The sequence below is a fragment of the Staurois parvus genome, unplaced genomic scaffold (assembly GCF_062004578.1).
Source record: "Staurois parvus isolate SC_StPar_1 unplaced genomic scaffold, SC_StPar_1.0 ptg000133l, whole genome shotgun sequence".
NCBI classification, from domain to species: domain Eukaryota; kingdom Metazoa; phylum Chordata; class Amphibia; order Anura; family Ranidae; genus Staurois; species Staurois parvus.
The window spans coordinates 7267814-7289486 of record NW_028317929.1 but is presented as its reverse complement, the minus strand read 5'-3'; the positions used below and the strand labels follow the sequence as shown (position 1 = coordinate 7289486).

Sequence of the window (21673 nt, the reverse complement as noted above, 5' to 3'; positions counted from 1 at the left end):
GAGCGAGCCCAGGCTGGAGCAGGGGTCAGCAAGGTAAGTATCATTGGTGTCAGTGGGAGGAATAGTGCCCCATCATTGGATTCACTAATACCAATGATGGGGCACTATTCCTCCCACTGACACCAACGATGAGGCACGATTCCTCCCCCCACTGACACCAACGATGAGGCACGATTCCTCCCCCCACTGACACCAACGATGAGGCACGATTCCTCCCCCCACTGACACCAACGATGAAGCACGATTCCTCCCCCCACTGACACCAACGATGAGACACGATTCCTCCCCCCACTGACACCAACGATGAGGCACGATTCCTCCCCCCACTGACACCAACGATGGGGCACTATTCCTCCCCCCACTGACACCAACGATGGGGCACTATTCCTCCCCCCACTGACACCAACGATGGGGCACTATTCCTCGCCCCACTGACACCAACGATGGGGCACTATTCCTCCCCCCACTGACACCAACGATGGGGCACTATTCCTCCCCCCACTGACACCAACGATGGGGCACTATTCCTCCCCCCACTGACACCAACGATGGGGCACTATTCCTCCCCCCACTGACACCAACGATGGGGCACTATTCCTCCCCCACTGACACCAACGATGGGGCACTATTCCTCCCACTGACACCAACGTTGGGGCACTATTCCTCCCCCTGATACCAACGATGGGGTGCTATTCCTCCCACTGACACCAACGATGGGGCACTATTCCTCCCACTGACACCAACGATGGGGCACTATTCCTCCCACTGACACCAATGATGGGGCGCTATTCCTCCCACTGATACCAATGATGGGGCGCTATTCCTCCCACTGATACCAATGTTGGGGCACTTTTCCTCCCACTGACACCAGTGATGGGACACTTTTCCTCCCACTGACACCAGTGATGGGACACTTTTCCTCCCACTGACACCAGTGATGGGGCACTATTCCCCCCACTGACACCAATGATGGGGCACTATTCCCCCCACTGACACCAATGATGGGGCACTATTCCTCCCACTGACACCAATGATGGGGCACTATTCCTCCCACTGACACCAATGATGGGGCACTATTCCTTCCACTGACACCTATGATGGGGCACTATTCCCCCCACTTACACCTATGATGGGGCACTATTCCCCCCACTGACACCAATGATGGGGCACTATTCCCCCCACTGACATCTATGATGGGCACTATTCCTCCCACTGACACCAATGACGGGGCACTATTCCTCCCACTGACACCAATGACGGGGCACTATTCCTCCCACTGACACCAATGATGGGGCACTATTCCTCCCACTGACACCAATGACGGGGCACTATTCCTCCCACTGACACCAATGACGGGGCACTATTCCTCCCACTGACACCAATGACGGGGCACTATTCCTCCCACTGACACCAATGATGGGCACTATTCCCCCCACTGACACCTATGATGGGGCACTATTCCCCCCACTGACACCTATGATGGGGCACTATTCCTCCCACTGACACCAATGATGGGGCACCATTCCTACCACTGACACCAATGATGGGGCACTATTCCCACTGACACCAATGATGGGGCACTATTCCTCCCACTGACACCAATGATGGGACACTATTCCTCCCACTGACACCAATGATGGGGCACTATTCCTCCCACTGACACCAATGATGGGGCACTATTCCTTCCACTGACACCTATGATGGGGCAGTATTCCCCCCACTTACACCTATGATGGGGCACTATTCCCCCCACTGACACCAATGATGGGGCACTATTCCCCCCACTGACACCAATGACGTGGCTCTATTCCTCCCACTGACACCAATGACGGGGCACTATTCCTCCCACTGACACCAATGACGGGGCACTATTCCTCCCACTGACACCAATGATGGGCACTATTCCCCCCACTGACACCTATGATGGGCACTATTCCCCCCACCGACACCTATGATGGGGCACTATTCCTCCCACTGACACCAATGATGGGGCACTATTCCTAACACTGACACCAATGATGGGGCACTATTCCTACCACTGATACCAATGATGGGGCACTATTCCTCCCATTGACATCAGTGATGGGACACTATTCCTCCCACTGACACCAATGACGTGGCACTACTCCTCCCACTGCAAAATTACAGTTATGAAGTAGCAACGAAAATAATTTTATGGTTGGGGGTCACCACAACATGAGGAACTGTATTAAGGGGTCGCGGCATTAGAAAGGTTGAGAACCACTGGTATAGAGGAAGAATGGAGAGGCACACACTGCAAGATGCTTGAAGTCCAGTGTGAAGTTTCCACAGTCTGTGTTGATTTGGGGAGCCATGTCATCTGCTGGTGTTGGTCCACTGTGCTTCATTAAGTCCAGGGTAAACGCAGACGTCCACCAGGAGATTTTGGAGCACTTCATGCTTCCTTCCGCAGACGAGCTTTATGGGGATGCTGACTTCATTTTCCAGCAGGACTTGGCACCTGCCCACACTGCCAAAAGCACCAAAACCTGGTTCAATGACCATGGGATTACTGTGCTTGATTGGCCAGCAAACTCGCCTGACCTGAACCCCATAGAGAATGTATGGGACATTGCCAAGAGAAAGATGAGAGACATGAGACCGAACAATGCAGAAGAGCTGAAGCCTGCTATTGAAGCATCCTGGTCTTCCATAACACCTCAGCAGTGCCACAGGCTGATAGCTTCCATGCCACGCCTCATTGAGGCAGTAATTGCTGCAAAAGGGGCCCAAACCAAGTACTGAGTACATATGCATGCTTATACTTTTCACAGGTCCGATATTGTTCTATGTACAATCCTTGTTTTATTGATTGCATGTAATATTCTAATTTTCTGAGATTGTGGATTTGGAGTTTTCATGAGCTGTAAGCCATAATCATCACAATTATGACAAATCACGGCTTGAACTATCTTGCTTTGCATGTAATGAGTCTATCTCATATATTTATTTCACCTTTTAAGTTGCATTACTGAAATAAATGAACTTTTACACAATATTCAAATTTTTCGAGTTTCACCTGTACATGATTTTACATTTCCGGGAGGGGGTGCACGAGGAGTGTGAGGCGATCTGTGATTACCGAGGATCTCCGATGGGGAGAACTGTTTTGTTTACTAACAACTTTCATCCCTGTCAGCTCGGGCACACTGTTTTGGATGGCTGTGTCAGAATGTCCATTGCAGTCCTGCTATAAGTCGCTGATTGCCGCCATTACTAGTACAAAGAAAAAAAATCCCAGTATATATACTGCCATTTGTAGATGCTATAACTTTCACATAAACCAATTAATTTACATGTATTGGGAATTTTTTTTTAGCAAAGATGTATAGCAGAATACACTTTGGCCTACATTTATGATGAAATTTGCTTTTTAATTTTTTTTACTGGACATGTTTAATAGCAAAAAGTCCAAAATAATGTTTTTTCCTCAAACTTGTCAGTATTTTTTTTATAGCGCAAAAAATAAAACGCACAGGGATCAAATACCACCGAAAGAAAGCTCAATTCACTTTAAAAAATGAATGTAAATTTCATTTGGGTGCAGTGCTGCATGACCGCGCAATTGTCAGTTAAAATATCTCAGCGCTGTAACACAAAAAAATGGCCAGGTCAGGAAGGGGGGGGTAAATCCTCAGGAGGGCCAGTGGTTAAAGCAGGAGTCTCCAAACTTCGTAAATAAAGGGCCAGTTGACTGTCCGTCAGACTTTAGGAGTGCTGGACTGTGGCCAGTGGGAATACAAAATGCCCCAACAATCTCTCAGAGTTGATGTTCAGTGGGATTTAAAAAATTAGACTGCGCATGTGGTCAGTAGGAGTAATTGTGCCCCATCGTTGGTGTCAGTGAGAGAAATAGTGCCCCATCGTTGGTATCAGTGGGAGCATTGGTGCCCCATCGTTGGTGTCAGTGGGAGCATTGGTGCCCCATCGTTGGTGTCAGTGGGAGCATTGGTGCCCCATCGTTGGTGTCAGTGGGAGCATTGGTGCCCCATCGTTGGCGTCAGCGGGAGGAATTGGGCCCCACCGTTGGCGTCAGCGGGAGGAATTGGGCCCCACCGTTGGCGTCAGCGGGAGGAATTGGGCCCCACCGTTGGCGTCAGCGGGAGGAATTGGGCCCCACCGTTGGCGTCAGCGGGAGGAATTGGGCCCCACCGTTGGCGTCAGCGGGATGAATTGGGCCCCACCGTTGGCGTCAGCGGGAGGAATTGGGCCCCACCGTTGGCGTCAGCGGGAGGAATTGGGCCCCACCGTTGGCGTCAGCGGGAGGAATTGGGCCCCACCGTTGGCGTCAGCGGGAGGAATTGGGCCCCATCGTTGGTGTCAGCGGGAGGAATTGGGCCCCATCGTTGGTGTCAGCGGGAGGAATTGGGCCCCATCGTTGGTGTCAGTGGGAGGAATAGTACCTCAAGGGACAAACAAAGGCAAGCAAAGGGCCAGAGTTTGGAGATCACTGGCTTAAATGATAAGTTCACCTTTTGACCAAAAATAATAAATGTACATATTTTTGCAGGAATAAAACTGTGCATGTATTATTATTGGTGGCCTGGGCCATTAAGGCATGCACCAGCGATGCAAGTATCCTGCAGTACATCTGCTATAATCCTCCCTTGCTGTATCCACCCCTTGTGTGTTGTACTGTCCATCTCTCCACCGCACCAGTACACGGCACAGTAGAGGAATCGAAGCATTTCCTATGTATCCTTGTAAGAATTACCCCCCCAATAGACTCCAGTCAGCCTCCTCAGGACAGACATCTCCAGAGGCACCGGCACTCTCCCTCCCTCAGCCAGCATTTCACCTTCCCGGGCTCTTCACTCAGTTTCCTCCCCACCTCCCGCTCCCTCCTCCCTCTAGCGGTCACTTCCTGGGCTTCCCCTTTTCGGAAATTGTCATCAAACTCGCCGGAAATAGGTTTGATTGCTCTTCTCCTCAGCCAATAGCGGCCGGGATCATGCAGTCAGGTGGCGAGTGGGTAGGTGGGGCATTGGTGAGGTTATCGGTTGTTCCTGTAATGGCGGAGCGCGGGGACTCCGATGCGGAGAGATACAATAGTGACATTAGGTAGGTGATAGAGGTGGGAAGAGTGCTTGGCACGGAGTGGGGGTGGGTAGCTGTCGCTGCTGGGCTCTGTGGGCCCCACTGACGTGTGTAAGGCGGGCTATGTGCGCGGTCCACATGTGATGGCAGTATGAATTACCATGTATGAGAGGCCATGGCACCAAGTGCAAGGCATGCCGGGAGATTGTGTCTATGGAAGCCCTGTACGTATTCCTGAGTGCAGCTCCCCCCGTCTACCTCTGTCCAGGTACATGCAATGCTGGGTGTGGATGGAGCCATGCCGGACACATACATTGCAGCTTCCTCTAATGAACACACTCATTGGATGTGCTCTCTGTCCTGTGTTCCTTCCTCTGACTGGACAGGTGTAGAATGGGTATGGCTGCAGTGTGTTTGTACGCCATCATTAACATTTCATACAAACTTTAAAGTAGAATTCCAGGTTTACTATCACTTTAAATAGTGGGGCAGATGATGTCATGATCTCCTCCCCTCCACCAATCAGAGGCAGCCTTGTATTCAATGATAAATTTGCAAAGTTCCTCCTGAATGGAATTTTAAAAACAATAAAATAACAAACATGTTATATTCATGCGCTCTGTGTAGTGGAATTGCACAGAGCTTTCCTGATCCTCCTCTTCTTTGATTCCCCCGCTGGTGATCTTGGCTCCTTCTCTTCGTGTGTGTCCCTATAGCAAGCCATTTGCTATGGAGGCACACAGTGTCTGTGCACTACTGAGCTGTGTGTTTATACAGCTGGGTTTCAAAGACTTATACGTTGAGACCTAACCCTGCCCCCCCACCTTCACTGCATTTGATTGACAGCAGCAGGAGCCAATGGCTCCTGCTGCTGCTCTAGTGCTGTGAGGAGGAAGAGAGGGGAGAAGAGATGCAGCTGTGCACAGTGCTGGATCTCCTCTCCCCTCTCCAATCCCTTCACACAGGGAAGAAGGACAGATATGTTTTTTTACCTTAAGGCAAGGAAATGCATTAAGGTAAAAAAAAAAAAGTTTTTAGCTTTAGTATCAATTTCACATGAAAGTAAACCTGGACTTCTAATTTAAAGTGCTATTAAAGTGATTGTAAAGTATTTTTCAAACATAATTACCTGCTTCCTATGATGGGACATGTGCATGCTTGCTCCCATGCTGGGCTGTGTGCACCCATAGACACACACATTTCTTGGCTTCACCCCCCACTGTCTCCTTGCAGAATTTGATAGCAGCCGAATCCAACAGCTCCCCTTGCTGTGTCTAAGCTTTTGAGAGCAGGAGGAGCCACTACAGCTGGCAGGGTGCTGGATTGAATCAGGGTCAGTTAAGTATGGGGGGGGGGGGGTGATACTAATATCTACATTGTTTTTATCTTAATGCACAAAATGCATTAAGGTTGAAAATGTTTAGGCTTTGTTTAGACTCCAATGCCAGAGCTCTCACTTTCCAGACGCAAGATTTGTAATCCACGTAGCAATGAAAGGAACTTAAAGTCCTTCTAAAGTGTCTGTTCACATATATGCAGATTGGATGCGGTTTGCACCACATCCAATCCGCATGACATGTGAAACACCATTGCTTCCTATAATGCCTGTTCACATATGTATGGTTCACTGCCGGATTCAGTGTGGTTTTAAAAAGAGTCATGTATGATATCTGAGCAGTGCGGTCTGGTTCAGGCATAGATTACAAGCTATTGACTTCTATGGGATCTGGTCCTAAACTGGATTTGATTGAATAAGATGAGATCCTGATCTGATCCTGTCCTGAACCTGTGAACAGCTACTGTATCAATTAGCTGTGAAACCTGAGCCTCAGTCTGCACTGCACATGTGTGAATCAGCTCTAATGGCCAGTTCACACTACAAAAATGCACTCCGGATGCATTCTGGATACCTACAGTTCACACCACACTCCACTCCTGTGCAGTTTTGATACAGTTTGCCATGTTCCAGTATGATTTTGTGCAGAAAAAATGCAGCATGTCCTTCTTTTTTATTGTGTGCATCAGAAACAGACTAGAACTGGCTGCACTAGTGTGAACCAGGGCCATTGGAATACATGGAAAACACTGTGCATGCATTTTTGATGCAGAAAAAAGCGCACCAAACTGCATCTAGTGTAAATTAGCCCTCAAGGTTTTTTATCTCCGTGCATTCTATGCATTAAGGTAAAATGTCTTCTGTGTCAGACTCCCCCCTATACTTACCTGTGCCCATGTCGATCCAGTACTGTGCATCAGAACTTCAGCTCTTGCACCTATCTCCCCTCACCAAGCAGATCGATAGCAGCAGGAGCGAGTCCGCACGAGTGCCCCCTTGGAAAGCGAATAAGAGCAGCCAGGAGTGCCAGCGGGGGGACCCGAGAAGAGGAGGATTTAGGCTGCTCTGTACAAAACCATTGCACAAAGTAGGAAAGTATAACATGTTTATTATTTTCATTTAAAATAAAGGAAGCCCTAAAGCAGAGTTCCACTCAAAAGTGGAAGCTCCGCTTATCTGCCTCCTCTCCTCCCCCTCTACACATTTGGCACCTTTTTTGGGAGGGAGCAGGTTTGACAGGTATCCGCTCTCACTTCTGGCTCAGTTTGCCAAGGCGAACTGACTCAGAAGTTCAACCCCCCCGCAGCCATCTGGGAAATTCAACAGGTCCCAGAGGACTGCAGCTCATTCAAAAAGCGTAGTAGATAACTGGCTGTGAAGCTGCAAGGCAAGTGGCCGGAACTCTGCTTTAATATCACTTTAAAGAAGTATTAATTTGAGCCAGAATGTAATATATTGCAGCTTACCAATCATTAGATGTGGTGGCTGCATTCATTTTTGTCTTTTAAGAGTTTTATTCCCCCCCCCTCCATTTTCACTTGTTGATCTGGACATTAGCACACCTCCTGTATTACAGTGCTCCTACTCTGGACGAAGGAGCACAGGGGAAATAGCAGTATTGTCAGTCTGGCGGGAGGGAGGTGTTAGGTGGACTAGCAGATTTAGCTTATACTAAACAACTTAAAGCCAAACTCCACCTAATACTTTATAAGCAGTTACAGCAACAGTTTTTTTTGCTTTTGGGAGAAAAGTTTTACATAAAAGCTGATGATTGTAAGCACCCCTGTCAGTGGTAAAGTGTTTGTCTCAACCCTCTAACTGCTACATCTGTGGGGCAGCTTTTTCTGTTGAATAATAAGACTTGCCTTCACCCACTTGGAGCAATCTATAAACTTTGTGTAGCATCAGCTACCTACTGTATACGGCTCTGTGTTCCAGCAGTGGTATATGTGTGTTCCAAAACAAAATAGAGTTGGGCTGAACACTGCTCATCCATTTTTAGGAAGTCTTATATTTTATGAATCAATACAAGGTTTCCTCTGACTAATGTAGAGATTGTTACATCATCCACCTGCCACTCCCCTCAACCAATCAGAGAAAACCTTGTATTCATGAAAATACAAGGCTTCCTGTGAATGGCTGAGTAGTGCTTATCCTGGACTCAATTTTATTCCGCTGGATGTGCAGATACGTGCGAACAGTCACAGCTCCTGTCCTTTCCTCATTGCTTTGTACAGGCTTCCCTTCCCCACCATTGCTGTTTGCATATGCCTGTGATCCCATCTAAAGCAATTTGCTGTATGCCTCTAATTGTTTGTGTGACAACCTTAATACTATAGAAAAGTAAATGCACCTCTGCCTTAGCTGGAATCTAGAAGCAACAATTAAAGTGTTACTAAACCCAGGACCCTGCATTCACTATATCTGGTCTCCCACAGTACACACAACATGCAAATGCAATTATTGTAAATATAAACTGCTAAATACCTTTTCTCGTCAGCAGTATATAGCAGTCTTGTGACTTCTATCAGTGTCCAGCAGAGCATGGGTTAAAGCTTGTAGGAGGAGTTTTCATTTTGCTCTAGGAGGATGCAGAATCCCTGACCTCTCTCTCTGGACAGTGCTGATTGGCCCTGTGCTGATCACATGGATTGTCCTAAGAAAAAAAAACCCTCTAGCAATACACACTAAACTGAGCATATGCAGAGTGATGCCACACAATGTATCTTTTCAAGAGATAAGAGGGGGACACTGGAAGAAGGGGAGGATCAGAGAAGTCAGGATCAAACAGCATTTTTACACAATGCAGAGGATTAACCCCTTAGGTTCCACAGTCAGTATAACAAGCATGCTTTACTGCATATACAAACTGATTTTACTGTTGTGGGTTTAGTAACACTTTAAGCATGCATATTGCAACCATCCTTATGTGAAAATGTATTGGCTATAGCCCCGGTTCACACTAGTGCGGCTTTGAAATCGTGTTACTTTTAGGTGCAAATTCATTGTGGCTTACTGATACTCTGTGTGACTTCATGTAACAGATGTCAATGCAAGTTGCAGTGAAGTCGCACAAATAGAGCACAGGAATCATTTTCAAAGTCACTGCGACTTGAGTCGCACCAATTTGAACAGTTCCATTGCCACTAATGAGGTGCGAATTGTCATGCAACTTTGAACTCTCAGGTTGACAAGTCATACTGGTGTGAACCAGGGCTTAAATAGCTTTTTAACGGGTAACTTTGTATCTAAGTCCTCCGGTAATGCTGATACAGAAACAAACAGGGCACTATGTCGGTTGGACATATTATGCACAGGAAAACTATTGCATCCAGTCCAGAGACCAAACTAACCTCATTGGAGTAAAATTTATTTTAGCAAAATATTCTATCCTTTTTCACATCTCTCCATCTATGTGTTTGGGCTGTTATGGAAGTTCACCATATAATGAGCAATGTCACCTGCTCACATCAAACACTCCGTCCACTGAATGCTAATAATTCCCTGAGTTGAAGTGCATGAGCCTTAGTTGGATGACTGCCCTCATCCCCAGTGCATTGAGAACAGGGTGCTTGCATGCCTGTCACAGGCAAAATGCTTACATAAGATTGGCTCCATGAAAATGGAAACAGTACAGAGACACCTTAAAGGCAGACTGCAAACAAGTGACAATCTGCAGGTAGAAAGCCAAGTGCAAACATGGCGAGTTCTGTAACATGCTACTATATATCACATTTCATATTGAGGGGTTTTAGCGTATTTATGGTCAAAATGTAAAATCATATTTTCATTTCCACATTGTAGATCAGTTATTTCTAACCTACTGCTATTAATGTGAATGATCTTGAAGTCTGTATACCTAGTTTGTGAAGATCCCCACACATTTATTTCCTTCAATTTTGTGACATGTATTCACTATGCTCTGTGGTTAGGCAGGCCCTGCTGTGTCACACATTTCACAGAGCCTGCCTTCTGAACTACACAGGTGCTGAGCAGGAGTTTCAGGAGGAGGAAGCCGTACAGGAATCACAGCTTGCATGCAACAAGGTACAATGGGATAGTTAGTGTTTAGAAATCAAAAATAAAACAGCAGAGGAGAAGCTGCAAAGCATGCAGGGAGTCCAGGAAGTTGTGGAAAGAGATGGCCAGCATATAGGCAGCACTCACAACATGAAAGGAGATTTTAAGTAAGCTTATAATGGATTGTCAATAACCATTTTTGTACTGCTATTACAATGCTGATGTTAGAAAGTGAACGTGTATGCTGTGACCATACAAATCATTTAGTAGCACCTTAAGGCAAAACTTCAAGAAAGATTGTCATCTCAGACTTCCGTCATATGGCAGAACCTATTTTATTTATTCCTCCCTTACCTGCTGACAATGAAAAAGCAGTACATTGATGAAGTCATCCTTCTGGTCTTCTTCCTGTAAGCATCTTCATTATAACTGCTGTAGATAGGCAAACCATCATGCCTTCAATTGTACTCCACTTGAAAATCAACCTTTTTTTCTTTATGAAATTCTAATTAATGGGATTCCTTTTTTTTCTGCTTTGTGTTGAATTTGAACTGCAATGCAGTCCCTAGAGAGATAGCAGACCTGATTGTTCTGTCTAGCAGGGTGCCTGGGTTACAAGTCTGGCTAGACAGCATGAAAAATAATTTGTCAAGTTGAACAGTTCAAATCTACTTATTTAGCTGCTTTTCTGGGATAAGACTTTAGCCCTGGTTTACATATCTGTGGGTGTGTGGGCCGCATTTCTTTTGAATAGACTCCCGTGTACCAGGACACGCAGGAAAGAAATCCCTGCACTTATTTGGAAAACGCAGCCTGCACGGGAACTGAGGTTTCCAGTGCGGTTGCGATTTCAGGTGCGGGTGGCGTGCCATTTGAATTAATGGCACCTGGCCGTGGGTTCGCATTCCTCTGTGCGGGTGGTGTGGATACGCAGTGGCACCACCTGCATAGATGTGAACCTAGCCTTAAAGCGGATCTCCACCCAAAAGGGGAAGTTCCGCTTTAAGGACTGCTCCGCATTAAGGATTGGCACCTTTTGGGGCGTGGGGGGGAGTGGGTACCTGAATTTGACAAGTACCCTCTCCCTCTTCTGGTCCGATCACCTAGGCAACTGGAAGCCAAAGGTGTTCTCCCTCCCTGTAGTCTTTTGAGACACGTGACAGGTCCCAGAAGACTACAGGACCATTTATGAAGTGCAGCGCTACTTGCGCATGTGCAGTGGGTACCCGGCTGTGAAGCCGCAAGCTGCCACAGCTGGGTGCCCACACTGAAGATGCCGGCCTCCTGGAAAACAGGACGGCTGGTGAAACGGGCTGTGCGGGAAACACCAAGGGACCGAGAGACAGGTAAGTGGCTGTTTTTTAAAAGTCAGCAGCTACAGTTTTTGTAGCTGCTGACTTTTATTTTTTGACAGGGTGAGTGGAAATCCGCTTCAAACGTTTCTTTCCTTTGGCCTCTTTGGTGCTTACACATTTGAGTTTTTTTCTGTTTATGGAAACACATTTTCTCTGACATTTTAAAGATGCCTGGTTTGGATTGATTGGTGATTGGATTATAAAGTTTTTTTTTTTTCTACCTTCGCAGATACTAATATCTTACTAAAGTTGATTAAATTTTAAAGCTTTGCAGTTTTATGTTTTCATCTAATTTTAGGATGGCGCAGCAACAGCAGGCACTACGATTTCGTGGTCCTACACCTCCCCCGGCTGCTGTTTTAAGAGGCCCACCTCCTCTCTTGCGTCCACCTCCTCCTTTTGGTATGATGCGAGGACCTCCGCCACCACCACGACCTCCATTTGGACGTCCTCCTTTTGACCCTAATATGCCACCAATGCCACCCCCTACTGGAATTCCACCTCCAATAGCTCCTCCTCATCTTCAGGTAACTATTTGAATCATTTTCTGCATTGCCTTGAAAATAGCTGGCAGTGTTTAGCTGTGTGTCAAGTGTTAGAGGCGGTTTCGGTCCTGTTGCATGCTTTCTAATTAACTTTGGGGCATTGCTAAATGCATACACATATTTTGTTTAAATTCGTTTAGCCACCTGGGGTCCTTGAAAGATTATAAGCAGTGTATTTGAGTACTGAACTGCTACTACTGAACTACAATTCACTGGGACTATTTTGCTGGTGTGAACACCAAAAATGTGATTAAAAAAACTGAGATGGGAAGAAATGTGATATCACAGCACTTTTGTCAGCCCAGTGGCTTTGGCATAGCTGATGCAGCTCTCCCAGCAATAGATCACTATAATACAATGCCTTGAAAAAGTATTCATACCCCTTGAAATTTTCCCCATTTTGTCATGTTACAACCAAAAACATAAATTCATTTTATTGGGATTTTATGTGATAGACCAACAAAAAGTGGCACATAATTGTGAAGTGGAAGGAAAATGATAAATGGTTTTCAAAGGTTTTTACAAATATGTGAAAAGTGTGGCGTGCATTTTGTATTCAGCCCCCCCGGAGTCAATATTTTGTAGAACCACCTTTCACTGTAATTACAGCTGCAAGTGTTTTTGGGGATGTCTTTACCAGCTTTGCACATTTAGAGAGTGACATTTTTGCCCATTCTTCTTTGCAAAATAGCTCAAGCTCTGTCAGATTGGATGGAGAGCGTCTGTGAAGAGCAATTTTCAAGTCTTGCCACAGATTCTCAATTGGATTTAGGTCTGGACTTTGACTGGGCCATTCTAACACATGAATATGCTTTGATCTAAACATTCCATTGTAGCTCTGGCTGTATGTTTAGGGTCATTGTCCTGCTGGAAGGTGAACCAGTCTCAACTCCTTTGCAGACTCCACACACAGGTTTTCTTCTAAGATTGCCCTGTATTTCGTTCCATCAATCTTCCCATCAACTCTGACCAGCTTCCCTGTCCCTGCTGAAGAAAAGCATCACCACAACATGATGCTGCCACCACCATGTTTCACGAGGGGGATGGTGTGTTCAGGGTGATGTGCAGTGTTAGTTTTCCGCCACACATAGCATTTTGCTTTAGGCCAAAAAGTTAAATTTTGGTCTGATCTGACCAGAGCACCTTTCCATGTTTGCTGTGTCCACCACATGGCTTCTCGCAAACAGGACTTCTTATGGCTTTCTTTCAGCAATGGCTTTTTTCTTGCCTCTCTTCCATAAAGGTCAGATTTGTGGCGTGCACGACTAATAGTTGTCCTTTGGACAGATTCTCCCACCTGGGCTGTGGATCTCTGCAGCTCCTCTAGAGTTACCATGGGACTCTTGGCTGCTTCTTTGATGTTCTCCTTGCCCAGCCTGTCAGTTTAGGTGGACAGCCATGTCTTGGTAGGTTTGCAGTTGTGCCATACTCTTTCCATTTTCAATGATTGAACAGTGCTCCAGGAGATATTCAAAGCTTGCAATAAATCTTTATAACCTAAACCTGCTTTAAACTTCTCCACAATTTTATCCCTGACCTGTCTGCTCCTTGGCCTTCATGATGCTGTTCGTTCACTAATGTTCTCTAACAAGCCTCTGAGGGCTTCACAGAACAGCTGTATTTATAAAGTACTATTTATACTGAGATTAAATTACACACACGTGGACTCCTATTTACTAATTAGTTGACTTCTAAAGGCAATTGGTTCCACTACTATTTAGAAAGGGGAATCAGAGTAAAGGGGGCTGAATACAAATGCACGCCACACTTTTCAGATATTTATTTGTAAACCATTGTGAAAACCATTTATCATTTTCCTTCCACTTCACAATTATGTGCCACTTTGTGTTCGTCTATCAGTTAAAATTCTAATAAACTTCATATACGTTTTTTGGTTGTAACATGACAAAATGTGGAAGATTTCAAGGGGTATGAATACTTCAAGGCACTGTAACTTCAATAGATCACGAAATGGTGGTAATATCTGGCCCAGTAGCAGAAGGAAGGTAATAACATTGTGTCGCTGCTGTGCATGTGTGGTAAAACAACATTTAAATGTAGACCAGTGCTATTCACAACAGCTATACCCAGAGGGAAGCACGTCTGGAGTGGTGCCTGCAGAGTTTGTGTTCTAACGAGATGTGGGGGAGATTTACTAAAAATGGTACACACAGATTCTGGTGTAGCTGTGCATAGAAACCAATCGGCTTCCATGTTTTATTGTCTGAGCTTAAACAAGCTGAAGTTAGAAGCTGATTGATTACTATGCGCAGCTGCACAAGATTCTGTGTGAATCTCACCCATGGCCTTTTAATGTCTGACACCACTTCACTACTTTCCAGCTCTTGTTGCAGTTTATATAGTATTTTTTCCTAGATTTAGGCTCCATGCACACCTGCTTATTTTTAAGCTCCTAGCAGCTAGTTATGAGCAGTTTTTTTTCTGCCCCTAGAAGCAAAATAGTGTTATCCTGTGTGTCCATGCACACTATTGTAGGCTAGAAACCTATTTCAAGCTTCAGCAGAAAAAAATGCTGAACGCTCCTAACAGCTTTTTTTTTTTTTTTTTTTTTTTTTTTAGCTTTATTTTTTCTTTCCTACGTGTACTGTAAAAATGCTAACGCTCCTTATCGCTTCTAAATTGCTCCTAAAAAATTATATTACCAGCTTTTTTTTTTTTATCCAGCATCTTTTCCATTGTTTTTTTGAGCTAAAAAAAAAATTGTTAGCATGGAGCCTTATCAGATGCCAAAAATGATATCTGAAAATCTGGCATTGTTGTAATCTGACTTTTGCATTTACTGTGCAAGCATCCATTGCTTACATAAGTGAACACAATGTTTTACAGAATTCTAGTGTAAGGTAGACTACAAAAGCTAGATTGTATAAGATGAAAAACTGAGAAATCACAGAAATGGAGGGGGGGTACACTCTGGGACTCAAGTGGGGTTTAAAAGTTCAGGGACTTAAGTGGTTAATAACTGCTACCTTTTTTATTTTAACAGTCATATGAAAAGATAAGAGAAAGGCCATTGAACTTTAGACCCAGTTGGAATCTTGGCAGCCAATTTGTATAGCAGGGCAGCTAAGATGTCAGTTGCACCTGTAACTTCTTTACCCTGCTGGCAAATAATTTGTATTTTCTACTTGTACAGTAAGGGCTTGTTCACACGCATCAGTTTTTCTGCATGCTTTTGCAAGGGCACAGCGAAATCAGTTGTTCTCTATGTGCCCTATTCACACCACAACACTAGTATTGTGCAGATTTGTTCTGCGCAAGAATCTGCAATGTGTATAAAACTCATTGCAGCATGCTTGAAAACTGATGTAAACCAATGTCTCTGCAAGTGAAATCTGTGCATCAGTTTCCATCAGTATTTCTGCACGAATGGTGTGAACAAGAGCTTAGGGGATATTCGATTTATTATATTAAATGCATTTGTTTTACAACCATTGTATATTTTTTTTACTTAGAGACCTCCCTTTATTCCTCCACATATTGGAAGCATGCCACCTCCAGGAATGCTGTTTCCACCAGGGATACCGCCAGTTTCTTCACCCGCTACACCTTCAAATCCCAGTCCTAACACTGTGCCTACACAGGCACCAACACTGCCACCAAATGAAGAAATCTGGGTGGAAAATAAGACCCCAGATGGCAAGGTTTGTAATTCACTTATGTTTGATCATTTCCAGAAATAATGCTTGGTTTCCAGATTCAGTTACACGTTTATACCAGTGCAAAGAGGGTGGCTCCCACCGTTAGAGCTGAGTTTAGTTAGATGCACAGAGGATTAAGATACCTTTTTCCTCCCAGTACAAGCAGAATCTATATATATATATAATATATATATATACATACACATACATACATGTTTTTCCTGCACTTTGCTTTTTTGCAGAAGCCTCCTGTTTAAATGACTGGCGATGTTGCTTGCTCTCACTTTGCAAAGTGGCCAGTTGAGTAAAACATTCCTTGGCTCCAAAGAAACGCCTATAAAATCTTCCCAGAGGTGTGAATCATGGGAGATATATTTTCTCAGTAGGCACATTTTAATAGGAAGTAGCGGGAAGAACCAAAGAAATCTTATGCAGAGGCTATCTGATTGCCTGTGATTATTTTACTGCTACTTTTTCAAGGTATATCTGCCTTTGCACATGCATGTATATATTAGTGCTGTAAAAAGGTCCTCAAAAGACATTTTACTCTGGAGCATTTCTCAGATCAACATCCACTTCTTCAGAAGAGTATGGTGATTTAAAAGCATTTTTGTAGCAGAACCACTCACGATATACATCTGGTCCAACCTTTCTATATGAGTCTGAGTGGGGCCGTTTGTCAAGACCATTGGGATATACACTATATTGCCAAAAGTATTGGGACGCCTGCCTTTACACGCACATGAACTTTAATGGCATCCCAGTCTTAGTCCGTAGGGTTCAGTATTGAGTTGGCCCCGCCCTTTACAGCTATAACAGCTTCAACTCTTCTGGGAAGGCTGTCCACAAGGTTTAGGAGTGTGTCTATGGGAATGTTTGACCATTCTTCACGAAGCGCATTTGTGAGGTCAGGCACTGATGTTGGACGAGAAGTCTCCACTTTAATTCATCCCAAAGGAGTTCTATCAGGTTGAGGTCAGGACTCTGTGCAGCCCAGTCAAGTTCCTCCACCCCAAACTCGCTCATCCATGTCTTTATGGACCTTGCTTTGTGCACTGGTGCGCAAACATGTTGGAAGAGGAAGGGGCCATCCCCAGACTGTTCCCACAAAGTTGGGAGCATGAAAATATCTTGGCATGCCATACCATAATCTCCCCTCCACCAAACTTTACACTTGGCACATTGCAGTCAGATTTGTCCCAATGCAGTCAGACAACTACCATTCTCCTGGCAACTGCCAAACCCAGACATGACCATCGGATTGCCAGACAGAGAAACGTGATTCATCACTCTAGAGAACACGCCTCCACTGCTCTAGAGTCCAGTGGCGGCGTACTTTACACCACTGCATCCGACGCTTTGCATTGCACTTGGTGATGTAAGGCTTGGATGCAGCTGCTCGTCCAAGGAAATACATTCCAAGAAGCTCTCTACACACTGTTGTGCTAATCTGAAGGCCACGTGAAGTTTGGAGGTCTTTAGCTATTGAATCTGCAGACACTTGCCGACTTCTGAGCACTGTGTGTTTCAGCATGCGCTCACTCCGCTCTGTCATGTTACGTGACCTACCACTCTGTTTCTGAGTTGCTGTTATTCCCAGTTGCTTCCACTTTGTTATAATACCACTAACAGTTGACCGTGGAATATTTAGTAATGAGGAAATTTCATGGATGGACTTATTGCACAGGTGGCAACCTATCACGGTACCACGCTTGAATTCCCTGAGCTCCGGAGAGCGACCCATTCTTTCACAAATGTTTGTAGAAGCAGTCTGTATGCCTAGTTGCTTGATTTTATACACCTGTGGCCAAGGAATTGATTGGAACACCTGAATCCAATGATTTGGAGGGATGTTCTAATACTTTGGGCAATATGGTGTATGTAGATGACATGATTCTTTGTTTTCAGGACCTCGGCCCTTCATTATTATCCACACTGCAAATCATTGAGCAATTTGGGAAATACTCTTGTGTAAAAATTAATTGGGCTAAATCCCAGATTTTTCTCATAAATAATTTTTCACCCACTATGGAACAAGCATCTCTCTCTCTCTCATTAGCTCTCTTCTATGTTTAGGTATACGCACCACTATATCCCCCTCATATTATCATGAAACATATAATCATTGTTTGCTCTAATCAAACCAAAAACTCAGATGTGGGCCAGGCTCCCTTTATGGGTCATGGGTAGAATTAACCTACTAAAGATGGTTCTACTGCCCAAGATTTTATATATCCTATGGCAATCTCCTGTTTACTTACCACTGAAGTTTTTAAAGGTTATGGATTCTGTCCTCAAATCCTTTGTTTGGGGCAGCAGCAGACATAAACTATCCTGGTATACTCTAACCAACCCAACAACTCTGGGGGAAATTGCTTTAACAGACTTTAATTCATATTATCTCGCTGCCCCATTGTCTGTCTTCACAATCAATCAAGCAAACAAATTATATTCTTGGAAAACCAGCACCAAGTACTGATTGCCTCTTATGACTGCTTCCTTTTATATGATATGTGCATGACTGCTATCAGGATGCTTGTTGTCTTACACATCCAAATTGTGCCTTTATAGTGCATTATTAGTATTTTACTGTAGAAGAGCAAAGTAAATGTCATTTATCTGTTTGTATTTAAACCGCTTGTTTTATTTTAACTTTCCTTTTTTTTTTTTTTCCCCCTAGGCATATTTTTACAATGCTCGAACCCGTGAATCTTCATGGACTAAACCTGATGGCGTAAAGGTTATCCAGCAGTCGGAACTGACTCCATTAATGGCAGCCCAAGCTCAGGCACAAGCTCAGGCCCAAGTAGTGCAAGCCCAAGTCCAGGCCCAGGCAGTTCAGGCACAAGCTCAGGTGGCTCAGGCACAAGCTCAAGTGCAGGGTCAGCCTGTTCATGTGCAGAATGCCACTGCTCCCTCTCCAACAACCTGTAGCCCTTCATTAATGGTATCTACATCAGCAACTTCAGCCAGTCAGTCGTCTACAACTAATACTTCCACATCGAACTCTGTCCCACAGGTGGTTCCTAGTAAGTTACACGTTCTTTTTTAAACTAAGATATGTAGATTCCATGTTCATTTTCATTAGGCTCCTAGAGGTTTCTTCATGTAGATCTACCAACTTTGGTAGCCATTACAGCTTTTCTTTATTGTTGTGGTAAATTGGGCTTTTTTTGTGGTTAGGAAGAGATGCATTTCTGTTAATAGAATTGCTGTCTCTTTGTGATTCCTAAGATGCAGTTGATGCCTATTTTAGACCAGATACACGTAGCTGAACAGACATGAAGGATTGCAACTTTCAGAAATTTCTTCTACAGTAAAAAAATTTGTGCTATAATTTTTACAGTATACACTGTCACATACATAAACTTTGAAATTTAGCTAGTATTAAATACTATTGAAATAATTTGCATTACATCTTAATCACACCTTCCAATGCCTTTTTCATTTCAGAGTGTTCAGTGTTAACAAACCATTTAATGCTTAATAACAGGTTTATCTGCTCCTGAGCAATCCCAGACTGTTTCTGTGACAACCTCATCCTCAGTCAGTGTGGCAGCATCTCTGCCCACAGTCTCATCAGTGCAAGCTCTGCCTCAACCTCTTTCCCAGGCATTGCCACCAACGGTTCCTCATGCCTTGCCGCAGCCTACAGCAGCAATCCCAGCTTTCCCTCCAGTTATGGTACCCCCATTCCGAGTTCCTCTTCCAGGCATGCCTATACCACTTCCAGGTGAAGTATCAAACTTTCATTATTTTAGCTATGACCTCAGCACAAAAAAGGTTACTTATATCATTTATATACATGAGCTTGACAATTAATCTCTACATAGTTATAGAATGTTGACTGTTTCTGGAGAGTTATGCTGTTTATTTTATACCTTCTGGTTTAACTTTGCTAACTCTTTTAAGCTCCATTAGTGCTGCCATACAACAAATATGAGTCTTCTATTTTGATCCACTTCTGTGAATGGCTAGGACAATGCATGTGCTGTATGAAGGTAGTTTCCATATTTGTCCAACCATTTGACACTTGTGTTGCCTTTTAGAAATTTTGTTTTTTAGAATTCTTGACGAAACCATGAAGCATATGTAAAAGTTCCTTCAACTTGTTTGCAGAGTGTCAGGAAGATATAGTGGAACTCTTAGAGAAAAAAAAACTTTTTTTTTCGGGGGTGTAGGGAACAACACAAATAAGTTACCTCTGACTAGTATCTGTTACCTGACTGGCTTCTACTTACTGTAAACCAAACGTATTCATGCCAGATACTCTTCCTCCAGTGTTATGACTGACCGTTCTGGCTGTAGCAAAGTGTGGGGATCATGTTGTTCCCTCGCCTCTTCCTCTGCCCTCATATCTTCGCCAAAAGCCTTGTATTCCTTTCACAGAATATAAACTGTGGACAATGAGAGTTCTCTTCTCTTCTTGTCCATTCACAGAATGCCTTGCATTCTGTTGTTATCCATTTTCTGAATCAGTGAGGGGAGAGGAATGGAGAAGCGAACAGCAAAATGCCACACTACTACAACCAGATTTGTCAGTGGCAGGGTGGATAAAGAGAGATGTATATCTGCATTGAATTAAACTAATTTTTACAGCAAACTGCACCCATCCAGATATAGACTGTTATTCATTGGAGATACCTTATTTCCATTGTGCTCTTTTCCACTTTAAATTTACAGTCAGTTCGCTAAAGTAGAACACATGGGGCATTTTCCTTACCAAGCATCATTTAATTGTTATGCATGATTTTTAAATTTTTTTTAGGCTCTATCACACTGGCTTAAAAAAAACGCTGCCCTTAGAAGAGTTTAGCGTTTTGCCTGTAGAAGCAACTGTTATCCTATGTGTCCATGCACATTAGGTAGTCTAGAGGCATTTTTTAAGCTCCATGTTTAGAGGCAGAAAAAGAAACCCCTTCCGTTTTGCATTTTTCAGAACATTTTTCTGGCAGGAAAAAGATGCTAGTGCCAAAAATGCTCAAAATTAGTCCTTTTTTCTGCCAAAAGCACTGGTGCCAGTATGCATGGAGCCTTAATCTTTTTAATAAAGATTGTATTGCGAGCCTGAATTTACAACTTGCATATTTATAATGATTTTTTTTTTTTTTTAGTATTTTGTATGTAAACGTAAATTCTTAAAAACTATTGCATGGCTGACTCATACAATTTTGCGAATTCCTGGCTAAAGTGTATGTGAAGGTATTTGTTTAATTTTAAAGGATAAGTTCACCTTTGGGAACTTGTTACATGTTCCACCCATTTTTAGAGTGGAACATATTCTGAATGCTGCAGCTACCACCCGCTTACCCCCCATAACAGAAGTACAGGGAGAAGTTCCCTGTACTATCTGTCAGATTTAAAAACAGCATTGCAGTGTGGGCTCAGCCTACAGGGCCTCATCATTCTTTCACAGAGTTCTGTGAATGAGTGAACTACAAGTCCCGACAGCTGTAGCTGTTGTCAGCTTGTAGTTCATTGAATCTTCCTTTCAGTAAATCTGCTTGCCTGTACACCTCGTATGGGAAACTGATATATTAACAGATCTGCAAGAGACCTGCATGGCACCAGCAATCTGCTGATCGCTGGTGCAATGCTTTACAGGCTCCTGCAGCCAAAAATAATTACACATTGTTTACCTGCAAAGATGTGCATTTATTATTTTTGGGCAAAAGGTGAACTTATCTGTTAAAATGATAA

At 44.0% G+C, this 21673-nt stretch overlaps 1 protein-coding gene across 4 annotated transcripts in view; it reads left to right on the top strand.

The window, feature by feature from the left end:
• The first annotated feature begins 4966 nt into the window (after positions 1–4966).
• Positions 4967–21673, top strand: part of TCERG1 (transcription elongation regulator 1) — an 87171-nt gene continuing 70464 nt past the window's right edge. For all 4 annotated transcript variants that reach the window (XM_089673016.1, XM_089673015.1, XM_089673014.1 and 1 more), the window contains exons 1-5: positions 4967–5082; positions 12068–12296; positions 15788–15976; positions 18654–19002; positions 19467–19706. In XM_089673016.1, the coding sequence (XP_089529142.1) occupies positions 4973–5082; positions 12068–12296; positions 15788–15976; positions 18654–19002; positions 19467–19706 (1117 nt within the window). In that variant the 5' untranslated portion in view covers positions 4967–4972. The remainder of the gene's footprint in view (positions 5083–12067; positions 12297–15787; positions 15977–18653; positions 19003–19466; positions 19707–21673) is intronic.